This window comes from Sorex fumeus, unplaced genomic scaffold (assembly GCF_029834395.1).
Source record: "Sorex fumeus unplaced genomic scaffold, SorFum_2.1 ptg000051l, whole genome shotgun sequence".
NCBI classification, from domain to species: domain Eukaryota; kingdom Metazoa; phylum Chordata; class Mammalia; order Eulipotyphla; family Soricidae; genus Sorex; species Sorex fumeus.
Genome location: NW_026606108.1, coordinates 11,796,124 through 11,809,046, shown reverse-complemented (window position 1 = coordinate 11,809,046; position 12,923 = coordinate 11,796,124). Strand labels below are relative to the sequence as shown.

The following is a 12,923-nucleotide window of genomic DNA, read 5'->3' as shown; positions in this document are numbered from 1 at the left end:
ATCCTATTTTACCCTTCAAAGGTTAGATTTTTTTAAATGCCTGTAGGCATGAGGGACTGGAGCAATAGCACAGCGGGTAGGGTGTTTGCCTTGCACGGCCGACCTGGGTTCGATTCCCAGCATCCCATATGGTCCCTTGAGCACCGCCAGGGGTAATTCCTGAGCACAGAGCCAGGAGGAACCCCTGTGCATCGCCGGGTATGACCCAAAAAGAAAAAAACAAAAAACAAAAAACCTGTAGGCATTAAATAGATAGTCTTCTTTTTTAAAAAACAAAAATGAAAGAATACTCCTTTGCTCTCCATGAGGCTGTTCCCACTAGTCCTGCATCCAGGGGTGGTGGTAGTGTATGTCTCTTGCTAGAGTGTGCCAGTGCTCACAAACAGCTGGCTTCTATCCTTTTTAACAGTGGGATAGCCTCGTTAGTGGAGCCAGAGATCAGAATACATCTGAAGGTAATTCTTGTTGGTGGCATGTATGTCAAAGCTGGAAAAAAGTTCAACTTCACACCCTAATATGACAGATGGGGAAACTGAGAGAAGAAAACGATTGCCAGCAGCTAGTTTAGCTTTCTGCTGTGTCTGGTGCATGCTTGCTCCTCCTCTCCTATAGACTAATAAAGACATGTGGTTGGTAAAATTTCAAAATTCTTGAAAACATCCCCCCAATTCCTCGGACTTCCAGAAGTCTCGGCAGTCACACTCACATCGCACAACTTCCTCTTTTAAGCTCATCTACCAGCCCTGTTCCAGAGACTCATACATAAGTTGCAAAAGATCAACCAGCTGCAAAAATTACTCAGATACCCAGTCCTGGCTGAGACCTCCAGGGAGATCTATGGAGGGGATCGAGATAGGTTTCTGCCCTACCAAAGCCCCTGTAACCACACTCACACCCCAACAGCTGCCACCATGGCTCCGGCCGGACTGCCCAGTTAAATATTCTGGATTTTCTGCATTCATCTCCGAACTCTGTAATACTGACATCCCAGTAGGAGCATATTAGACTGGATGGGAATATAATATCAAAGCCAACTTATCTAGACTAACAGAAATATTAACACAGAATGCTTAACTTGCAACAAACTCTCAGACAAACTCTCAGACAGAGACTTAACATCCCCATGGTGAGATTCAATTTTCAATTTTTTCTTTTTTTTTTTAGCAAGTAATCACCTTTATTGAAATACATAAATACACTGGAAGATCACTTTTTCAGGGGCTTACATGTCACATCCATAAATTTAGAAAGAGCATAACAAAAATGGGTGCTTCTTTGCACAGCTGACTTGGGTTTAATAACTGATATCCCATGTAGTCTCAAGTACAGCCAAGAGAGATTCCTGAGAACTGATGAGTGTAACCCCCCTCCACCCCCACCACCACCACTGAAAAGTAGGCAGAAAAATCCACCCCCACAAGCAAAGGTCTGCCTAAGAATCAGACACTATTATTCTCTGGTTCCCCAGTGCTAAACATTCAGTATCCCATAATTCCTTAGACAGGTCCACAGGAATAAAGACCCGTCACTCCACTTAGTCACAGGGCTAAAGCTGAACTCGGAATCTCAAAATGATTAAACTCCAGTGTAATTCTTTGAAATGAATTTATCCTTTAATTTTACCTTTCTGTCAAATTAAGAAACCAAAAGTTAGGAATCAACTGACAATGTGAAGAGTTGGATCCTCTTCTCTCCTGAAAACAAGAAAAGAAATTCAGACTCCTTCACTCTCCCCTTTGAAAAAAATAGCATTAACAGAGATGTTTACTGTTTCCTACATGGTTGATCTCCCCAGTCGTGGTCCAGAGGTCTCTGAGAGGCTGCAGGAACAAGCAGGTGCAGACTCAAGGCCCGGCTTGATCTCCAGTGGGGTGGAAAGGGATGGTACATCACAGGACAAGGTCCTATGCTCCTCTATGCCACACAGAGTTTCCTTTACTAAAGTATTTTTCAAAAATTATTTCATTAGCCATTTTGCGATAACAAGCAATATAAAATAAATTATTGTGGGCCTGCTATGGCGGCACGCTGGAGGAGTGGTTGGGAAAATGGAGACTGTGGTGGAGGAAAGATGATGGCGGTGGTGGGATTGGTGTTGGAGTATTGAATGCCTGTAACAAATCATTATGATTAACCTTGTAAACCATGGTGTTTAAACAAAGGGGGGAAATTCTTGCAAGCATTCCTCTGGAGCAGCCTTCCTCATAGTGGTAGGAGCCCCAGTGGACCGCTCCCCACGCCAGTCAATAAAGTCACTGGTTGAGTTCCTGGTAACCATGGTGGCTTCTCTGTTCCTCCAGCTGCCGCAACATGATCTGGATGTCCTGTTCTCCAACGTAGATGAGATCATCAAGGTGAATAGCAGGCTTCTTCATCGTCTGCAGGAGGAGACCACTGCCACCGAGGAAGAGCAAGTGCATTTAATTGGTAAGCCAGAGGCTGGTCAGTCCTCAGTCTGGGACTGCTGGGCTTGGGGCTGGCATGTGGCTCAGTAGTGGCAGGGTGTTTGCTCTACATAGGTGAGGCCCTGAGTTCAATTTCTGGCACCAAAAAAAAAAAATTTTTTTTTTTGGACTTGTCTTCAACCTGTGGCCATTGCTGAATGGAGTTCAAAGAGCGCAGGGCACTGCCTCACTAGGACAGTGTAGCTCAGTGAGTGTGTTTGGGGACCCATAGCACGTAACAGCAGGTTGGACACTGAGATAAAATCTATAGTTTACAGGTGGAGAGATGGAGGCCCGGAGACATTGCTCTTCTGGACCCAGACTTACTTAGTGGCCTGGCTCAGTCAACTCTGGCCTCTTTCTTTAGAGTTTCAGTTGGAGATTCCCAGCTTCTGTTTCCATGCAGGTGACAAGTTAGTGAGAGAAGATAAACAAGGGAAATTTAGGGAGTAGTATGTAATTTGAAGGAATGAGAGAAATGGTGGTAATTTTTCAGGTGTGAGGAGGACTTCCTGCAGAAGGGATATTGGAGCTGAAAAACATGTTTTTAGAAGTAGCAGTGAAAATGGCAATGCAAAGGCTAGAGGCTGGGATTAATCTGGAATGTGTGAGGGACAGAGAGGAAAAAAAGGCAGGTCTCCCTAGAGGAGAGTCAGGCACGGCAATATCATGCTTTATAAGAAATCACATATGATACATGCATGGACACTTTCAGACACACATCCATGTCCATTAATACATATGTGAGCTTCATCTAGTTTTTGCCTGGCAGCTATCCAAACTCTTGCAACTCTCGAAATGCTAAGAGTGACAAAGGTGCATTTTGATAGGTGACCTGAGATAGCTCCTGGGAAGTACCAGAAGTACCTGAAAAGTGCTGGTAGCCTGGCCCAGTTTCCCCCCCCCCCCCACCCAAGTAGGGGCCACCTCTAGCAGTGCTCAGGAGACCCAGGGTCCTCCTACAGCTACTCATCCCAGTATTGTGGGCCTGTTGTTTGTTCCAGGGTTGGGTCTTCCAGTCCCACCTCCAGACTTATGGGGAGGGGAGAGACAGTGAAGGTGAAATCAATGATCAATAACCCCAAGTTAAAGTTAACTAGTCTTCCTAAGGAATCTCCATAAAAACCAAGTGAAATGCAAGGGCTGGGGGTGTGGCTCAGTGGGAGAGCGTTTGTCTCATAGGTAGGAGGCCCTGAGTTTGACCCCTTCACCCTGAAAAATAGTCCAAGGGGCACTCTTTGTTCCTGGTTGGTAAGCACTGAGGCTGGCCGTGGAAGCCTGTGCCCTGTTGCCTTGCTTCTGTGTCTGTTTTCAGTCCATGCCTGAAGTAGATTCTGCAATAAATTAGTGATCTCATAAGTAAATGGATTTCTGAGCTCGGTGAGCTGCAAGTTAATCAAACCCGAGGGGGGTGTCACTAGGAAACTGGGCTGGACAGAAGCCAGCCTCTGAAGGAGAAGGCTGTCTGGAGACACAGGAGCAATCCCCATGGATGCAGGGCTGACTCTGGGTGGCACTGAGCTGGCCTGAGAATTGCTGGTTTGTGGTGGGGAAGCCTACTGCCCCCCACCGCCCCCCGACACTCATGCTGCAGGTGGTATAGGGGACCTTTTCATGGATAAAAGAAGAGGCCAAAGAGAAGAGCTGGATTTGCAGGAAGGACTAGGCTATGCAATTGTGGTGAGAAGCCATCAGAATTTCTGGATAGTGGGCTACATCCTGCAGTGCTCAGGGGCTATTCCGGACTCTGTGCTCAGGAAGACCATGTGTTGCTAATGATTGAGCAGGGGTCCCCGTGAATGCAAGGCAGGCACCTTAACTCTTTTTTTTTCTTTTTGAGTCAAACCCAGAAGTGCACAGCGGATACCCCTGGCTCTGCACTCAGGAGTTACTCCTGGTAGTGATCAGGGGACCGTATGGGATGCTGGAGATGGAACCCGGGTCGGTTGCGTGTAAGGCAAACGCCCCTCCCCACTGTGCTATTACTCCAGCCCCACACCTTAACTCTTAAACTCTCTCTGGGCCCTTTTTTTAAAGTAGGGGCCACCACTAGCAGTGCTCAGGAGGCCCAGGGCCACTCCTAATCCTACTCACACCAGTACTGTGGGCCTGATGTTTGAGCTTGGACTCATCAATGCTTCCAGGGCCTTACTTAGTGGTGTGAGGTGGTGGTGTGGGCAGGGGGGTGGGGAGAAAGATCTGCAGTATTGGAGATTGAACTCCGGTCTTAACATTCTCTCTGCCCCCTACTATGGCTTTGAGTAGGTGATGGTACTCTGAGTTTGAGCAGGTAGTAGAGTCAGCCGGACTTCCTGTGGTCTGGGGCTCCTCCCCAGCCTTATTAAGGTGAAAGGAGTTCTCTTCCCTTCTCCCTGCATTCCATTGTTTGGATGTGGCATTGTTATTTTTGTTGCTTCCAAATGTTGGCAGTTAGAGGATGTGAGGGGGATCTGCACTGACGGCCAGGGTGGACTCAGCTGATCTGGCCTGCGGGACTTGTCCCTGACCTCCCTTGGTTTTCCATGTGACTCCTTCCCGGAGCTGCATGCTCTCCCAAGTGGAGCCTTTCCCCAGTAGAGAAAATTTCTCTATGTGAGGGTATGTGAGTGGTTGCACTCTCCTGCTCGAACCTCCAAACAAGCTTCCAAGTTTGGGCAGTTATAAATAAAGTGGTCGTGAAAACTGTGTGCAGATTCTTAGTCTGAAAAAAAAAAGATCATTTTAAACATTGTGGTAAAATATACATAAGGGATCAAACTTAACATTGTAACTATTTTTTGGAGGGGTGTTTTTTGTTTTAGGGTCACACTTGGCAGTGCTCAGAGCTTACACCTGCCTCTGCACTCAGGGATTGCTCCTGATGGGTTTGGGGGCCATAATGGGATACCAGGGATCGAACCGGGTTCGGCCACATGCAGGGCAAGCACCCAACCTGCTGTACTGTCATGCCGGCCCCAATATTGTAGCTATTTTTAAGTGTGTAGTTCAGTGGTACCAGGAGTGTTTGTATTGCAACCTCTCTCTATTTTGAGAACTTTTTCCTCCTCCAAATTGAGACTCTGTCCTGTGACACCCCTGCTGTTTTCATCTCTGGTTTTGACTCCCCGAGAATTCTCGTGCATGTATAGTCACACAGTTGTCCTTTTCTGACTTCCAGGTTCTTTTTAGGTTATGCTATTTTGGAGGGAGAGGTCACACCCAGCTGTTCTCAGGGGCTACCGTCTGGCAGTAGTGGGGGACCAGGTGGTGCCACGGATGGAAGCCAGGACTCCCATATGCAAATATGCACACCAGTATTTTGAACTATTTCCCAGTCCCTTCAAAATTCTCTTTCTGCTAGAAATAGCCTTAGACTGAGAGGAACTTTGCAGAAATGATCTAGCAAGCACTTCTCATCCTGCCTCCCTTAATTTTTTTTAATGTATTGAATCACTGTGAGATAGACCTTTACAAAGCTGTTCATGATTGAGTTTCAGTCATACAATGTTCCTACACCTACCCCTCCACCAGTGTACATTTCCCACACCAATGTCCTCAGTTTCCCTCCCACCACCCTCTCTCTCTACCACCCCCAGCCTGACTCTATGGCAGGCACTTTTCTTCTTTCTCTGTCTCTCTCCTTTTGAGCATTGTGGGTTTTTTGTTCCTTTACCTACTTTTGGCACACAGATCTCGTCCAGAATGATCATTTCTAACTATCATTGTCCCTGTCATCCCTTCTCTATCCCAACTGTCTTCTCCCTCAGCACTTGAGGCAGGTTGCCAATCGTGGACCAATAAATCGTTATATCTCACCATGGAGACATTCAGTTCTTGTGTGAGAGATGACTAAGATGTTGTTACAGGCTAAGCCTTCTGTGTTTGTGCCTTGTTCATCTAGGTTGGTTGCTTTTCCCAATTTGCTTGCTGCTACTGGTTTATCAGTGGTGTAGCATTTGAGATGCCAGGAAGTTCAGTATTTTTATGGGAAAGATACAGATGGAATACTTTTTTTTTTTTTAACTGGGTGGCAGCTTTGGGGTGTGGACGTGACTGTCAGGGCTTCCAGAAGTACAGAGGAGTGGGGGAGCCTCTCTTAATTTTAACACCCTACATATGCATAGTGCAAAGATTGAAATCAGGAAAACCTCACCAGCAAACATGGTCATGGCTACAGCCCTACTTGAGTTCTCTGAGCGATCCTTCCCATTTTCTGCTCTTGGATCCAGTCTAAGACCCACATTTCTCTTGACTGTCTTGCTCCCGGGGGATCCTAAGTATCTGCCTTCAGTGATAACTGCATCTCTGAAGAGTTTAGGTTTGTAGGTTGGTTCCTCAATCTGAAGTTTTCATCGATTAAAGTGAAAATTATTTTGTGTGCTTTTTATAAAAGTTTGCATACAAAAACCTACATTTATAAATTTAATGCTACAAAAGGAAAGTTTTAGCTATTATAGAATGTATACAGGGCTGGAGTGTTAGTACAATGGGTACGGTATATGCCTTGCATGTGGCCAACCCGGGTTCGATCCCCAGCTTCCCATATGGTGACTCGAACACTGCCAGGAGTGATTCCTGAGTGCAGAGCCAGGACACCCTGAGCATTACAGAGTATGACCCAAAAAGCAAAAACAAACAAAACTGTATACAGTGAAAAGTGTTCTCATGCCCTCAGGCTCAGGATAAGTGGACATTGATTAACACACGTGTAGACGGCACAGCACTGTCTTTAAGGATTTTCTTTTCTAAAGTTGCCATTTCCCCCTGTGTAATTAATAAATACCTTGTGGACATATGTGCCATTTCTTCTCAAACTTTAACCTTCTAATTTTAGCATCCATTGAGAATGGTTCTTTGTTTTTGTTGTTGTTGTTTTTTAATTTTTTTTTATTAGTGAAATACCATGAGGTACAGTTGTAGACTTACAAACTTTTGTGCTTGGGTTTCAGTTATACAATGATCAAATACCCATGCCTTCACCAGTGCCCACTCTCCACCACCAATGAACCCAGTAGCCCTCCCACCCCCCACCCCATGCCCCCCACCCCACCCCACCTCTGTGGCAGGGCATTTCCGTTTGTTCTCTCTTTCCTTTAGGGTGTTGTGGTTTGTAATAGAGGTGTGAGTGGGCCATCGTGTTCTGTCTATAGTCTACTTTCAGCACGCATCTCACATTCCGAGCGAGTCCTCCAAACACCCTTTACTTGGTGTTCCCTTCTCTGTCTGAGTTGCCTTTCTCCCAGCGTCTGCTGCCGGCTTCCAAGCCTTGGAGCAGACCTCCTGGTTCTTATCACAACCATTCTTGGGTGTTCATCTCCCATGATATTACTTTATAAGAATGGCTCTTTGAGTTTGTAGGTTTGTTGGTTTCTTGATTGAACCAGGACCTCAGGCAGGCATGGAAAGAATGTGCTCTACCACTGAGCCACAATGACTTTCTCGCTTCCCGCCCCCCCCCCAATATCCCCTTCACTCCACTTTATCGTTCTTATTCACATGTCCTAATGGTAACTTCCCATCTCCCGTATTCCTTTATATTTATTAACTGGAATTCTAAAAGAAGATGTATTGTGTTTGTAAACTGTAAAGCAATGTACAAATATGAGAAGTATCATTGCTATCGGTATTATTATCATTTATAAAGTGCGCACAGCATGGTAGGCTGAGTATGCTTCATCATTCTGCCTCCTAATCCTCATGGCTTTTTATCCACTGAAATGCGAAATTCCAGAAACCCAAAGTGACCAGGTGATTCTTCCTGATCCTGCCTGCCTGTCCCAACAAGGGCTTAACAGATTGGTCTTTGAGAACTTTTGTTGCTTCTTCACTGTCAGGTAACTTATTCCTGGAATTCCAAGAGGATCTGGAGCGAGTCTATAAGGTTTACTGTGCCAACTATGACCAGGCTTTGCTGCTGGTGGAGTCTTACCGGAAGGATCCAGAGCTGCATCGGGAGATCCAGGATGCCATTGAGGCTGCTGTGTGAGTGGAATGAGCAGTGCGTGCCCATCCCTGCTGCCTCTGACATGGGGGTCAGGATTTCTCAGGCTTTTCCCCTTGGTTCAGACATGCTACTTCAAGCTAGGCTGGGCTACAGGGGCCACTGGCTCCTAACTCTTGGTGGCTTCAAAAACAGAGGCCCAGACCTTTCATTATTCCCATCCAAATATTCTTCAGGTTATAGACAGATAGGAAATAGGCTTTCTATGGGAATAGGTGGATGGATGGATGGATGGATGGATGGATAGATGGATGGATGGATGGATGGGAAAGAGGGAAAAAGGAAGGAAGGAAGAAAGGAGGGAGGAAGGAAGAGATGGAGGGAGGGAGGGAGGGAGGGAGGGAAAGAGGAAGGGAGGGAGGGAGGGAAGGAGGGAGAGTCCTATGAGCAAGAGGGAGGGAGGACTTGTTAAGGAGTTCTTATTCTACAGGCTTCTCTAGAACCTGCTCTTCTATTTAACCATAGTTATGACTATCTTTTCCTGACAGTCTAGATAATTTTACCATATATTTTAAAATGACAGCACAGAACTTCTTTCCAGGACAGCTCATAAACTGTTTCATTAATCACTCTCCTACTGAGGCAATATTGGCCTTGTTCATATATATGTATATATATGTGTGTGTATATATATGTATATGTATGTATATATATATATATATTTCCCCTGTATAGGTGCTGTATAATTTAGAGATCCTGTGGAGATGCTGTATAAAGTAGAGTGCTGGGTAATTTCTACATTTAGCCTTGCTCACTGGAGTTGACATAGAGTAGTACTGATGAATGAAGTGTTCAGACACTTCCCAGATTGCCAAACTGCTTTTCAAAAGGATCTCCTCCCCATGGGCTGGAGTGATATGATAGCACAGTGGGTAGGGCATTTGCCTTGCACGCAGCCAACATGGCTGACCTGAGTTCGATTCCTCCGCCCCTCTTGGAGAGCCTGGCAAGCTACCAAGAGTATCTCGCCCTCACGGCAAAGCCTGGCAAGCTACCCGTGATGTATTCGATATGCCAAACATAGTAACATGTCTCACAATGCTGCTGGGCCTGCTCAAGCAAATCGATGAACAACGGGAGGACCAGGACCGTGACTGTGACCTCCTCCCCATGGATACATGTACCGAGAGGACGAGGACTCGTTTCCCCACTGCCGTCCTGATCTTCACTATCTCTTTGAGTAACAGCAGATAGAGTAAATGTAAGAGATTGCTGTCACCCTTTAGAATTGTTTTATTATGGAAGTCGCCTTGACTCAAGATGTTAGGTCCCAGAGGTACAAGAGTAGAATTTGACATCTAAACATATTTGATAGTGCCACAGTCTAGGTTTGTCTACTGTCTCACAAGAGACCCCATTTACCTGGTTTGCCTGCACCTCCCCCCCCCCCATCACCTTATCCTCTGGCAATCACTGTTCTGTTGCTATCAGAAAGGGAGAATTTTTGTTTTGCTCATTCATCTTCTTAGTTCCTTTATTTTCCACATACGAGTGAAACCAAGCAGCCTTTGTCCCTCTCGAGTGCTTCTGGGGTGTCTCCTGATGGCTGTGGAGAGGGCTTCACTTGTTTCTTTGCAGACCCTCTCCTTCTGACTTGTGATGCTCCACATGAAGTAAGTCCAGAGGACACAGTTTGGTAACATCTGCCACAGCTACCACCTCCCCTGCCCTGTAAGCCCTTGGTCAGAGCAGATGGCCCATGTGGGTGTGCGTTGACAGGTGACTCACGTGCCCCAGAGCCAATGAAAGGCTCCCACCTGCTCTGCCTGTCCTCAGCTTCATGGACATTTGGGCTGGACAGTTTTCCCAAGGACGAAGAGCAAGAAGCATGAAAGGGGCAAGTGAGCAGAATGTGAGGGTCCTCGGGACAAGGCATGTTTGAATATTGAGTTTTGAAACTGCCCTGGGCAGGTCTAAGGGCTTCTGGTTGGGATCAAGGAAAGATTATTGGAGCCTCTTCCTAGTCGTGGGGCATTTCTTGTGTTCTGTTTTGGTCGGCAGCTCCCATGCAGTGCCAGGCAGCCTTGGTGCCATTCCTGGTGAATCTCAGCCAAATGGGACAGGAGTTCAGTTCTAGGGCCCAAGGGTGTGTTGCTGCTTGGGCCCCGTCGTGCCAGGGATCACTTGGACCAACCCAGTGGTATTGGATTGGGGGCCACCAGGGCTCCATGTGGTAGTGCTCAAGGAATGTATGCTAAGTACTAGGGATGGAATCCATGTTGAAAGATCCCCTTATTCTCTCCTTATTCTCTCCCTCTAGTCCTGACTCGAGGAGAGTTTTGGCTAATTCCAGACATCAGCAAGAAGGGGCTAGAAACAGGCCATCTATGACTAAAATAATGCATCCGGGAGGGATCTGGACACGATTCATTACTGAGTTTTGCTTTACTTATCACTGTCTTTTATTGAATTTGTCAAACCTGCAAAAAAATATAACCATGTAGTGAATATTATGTTCATGTTTGTTGTTTGCTCCCTGTAGGGTTTTGTTTGTTTGGTATTTCGTTTGTTTTTATTTTAGGGTCACACCTGGTGATGCTCAGGGGTTATTCCTAGCTCTGCACTCAGGAATCACTTCTAGTGGGACTTAGGGGACATGTGGTACCAGAAATCATACCCGGGTTGTCCACATGCAAGGCAAAGGCCCTACCTGATGTATTATCACTCTGGTTCCTCATCCCATTTTTTAAAACCCATGCCCAGGAACTGGGGGTCACTCCTGGCTGAGCTTGGCTGCGCAATCAGCAATATGTGGGCTGGTAGTGCTCAGGAATGAAGGAGAGACTATGTCCAGAGGTTCCCTGGGGGGCTGTGTGTCCATGTGGTATCAGGGGTTGAACTTGGGGCCTTGCATCTGTGAAGCACATGCTCTACCACTGAGCTTTCTCTCCAACCCTGTTTCAGCAGACTCTAGGTATTATGCCTTTTCCCTCTTACACAGTATCCAAACATTAAATTCTGAATCACATTAACTTCCTGTGATTTCAGGTTTCCCTTCTCTGAGGCAGTAGAGCTATTTTGCTGTCCCTCTGTGGGACTTCGCCCGTTAGAGACTGCTGTGGGAGTCTGGGGCTCTGACAGGAGTTGCGAGTGGAGGTCTTGGTTCTGGAATATTTGAATCAGTCAGTGAGAGAGTGACAGAGAGGAGGAGACAGGCACTGGAAGGAGGCCAGCGGGAGGCCCAGGGAGCATGGAGCAGAAGGAAGGGCATCTCTGGAGGCCAAAGAATGTGTTTGGGGAAGGTGGGGGTGGTCAGTGGCATCTGTTATTGGAGACCCAGCACAATGCAGGCGGGGAACTCACCACCGGATCTGGAACAGATGGGGTGCCTAGGACCTGCAAGGGGGGTGATGACCAGTAGGACTTGGTCTAATGACCTCAGAGTCTCTGCTTGAGGAAACCCAAGGTCACCAGCAGAGGGTGACTTGCCTGCCAGGGTGCTATGTCTTGGAGGAGAGCCCAGAGGCTCTGGGGCCAGAGGGGGTGCCACCCACCTAATGCCAGTCTTTTCCCTCAGGCCACACGCTGGACCCTCGGGCCTCAGTTTCTTATTGGTAATCCCTCTGCAGAGGATTACCAAGTACCCACTGCTGCTGCAGAAAATCCTGGAGAGCACCCTCCCTGAGGCCAGTGCCTACCCTGTCCTGCAGAGGGCTTCTTCTGCCCTCCAGGACCTGAACACCAACATCAATGAGTACAAGAGGCGCAAGGAAGTGGGTAAGGCCTTGGGCATCTGCGTGCCATGCTTCTCCTCCCTACCTGCTTCCCCAGTGGCTCACACACTACAACTTCAGCGGCAATGTGGGTTGTAGGAAGGATTGACTCAGGATTCTGGCTCCATTTTCCTGGCATTCTTGGTTCGTATTCTTATTATTTGTCTGTTTGGGGGCTATATCTGGCAGTGCTTGGAGCCTATTCTTGGCTCTATGCTTATAGATCACTCCTGATGGTGCTCAAGGGATCATATAGGATGTCAGGATTGAACTGGGTTCAGCCGCATGTAAGGCAGATGACCTCCCGCTGTGCTATATCTCTCTGTCCACTTCCCTGAAATTCTTCTGTCTCTTCTCTTTACTCGGTGTCAGGTCAGTTTCTCTCTCTCTCTCTCTCTCTCTCTCTCTCTCTCTCTCTCTCTCTTTCTTTTTTTTTGGGGGGGGAGCCACACCTGACTGTGCTCAGGGCTAACTCCTGACTCTGCCCTCAGGGATCACTTCTAGTGGGGCTCGGTGGACCATGTGGGGTGCCCCCTGCACCAACGCCAGCTTCTCTTTTACTGGACTTCGTTAGGATGCACTGTGACCATTCCCGGTCCAAGACTCACATTGCACACCACAACCTCTGGGATGAAACAGGATCCATCTCCCTTAGCTGTAATGCTGAATCAGAGCTCCCACCCCCACCCACTCCCAACACCACCCATTTGGATCACCTCATCTAATTGGCTTAAGCTTGGGTGTAGTACTCTGCACTGAATAAATCCCTGTGGCCAGGGCCCATGT

The 12,923-nt window shown here is 47.2% G+C and overlaps 1 protein-coding gene and 1 non-coding gene across 2 annotated transcripts in view; one reads left to right on the top strand and one right to left on the bottom strand.

The window, feature by feature from the left end:
• Positions 1 to 12,923, top strand: part of ARHGEF37 (Rho guanine nucleotide exchange factor 37) — a 61,198-nt gene that overhangs the window by 31,765 nt on the left and 16,510 nt on the right. Inside the window, exons 4-6 of the mRNA XM_056124592.1 lie at positions 2,301 to 2,427; positions 8,258 to 8,405; positions 11,942 to 12,141. Coding sequence (XP_055980567.1) covers positions 2,301 to 2,427; positions 8,258 to 8,405; positions 11,942 to 12,141 — 475 coding nt within the window. The remainder of the gene's footprint in view (positions 1 to 2,300; positions 2,428 to 8,257; positions 8,406 to 11,941; positions 12,142 to 12,923) is intronic.
• Positions 1,766 to 1,969, bottom strand: LOC130033151 (small nucleolar RNA SNORA73 family). The gene has a single exon (XR_008793900.1). It is a non-coding gene; the product is annotated as a small nucleolar RNA SNORA73 family (small nucleolar RNA).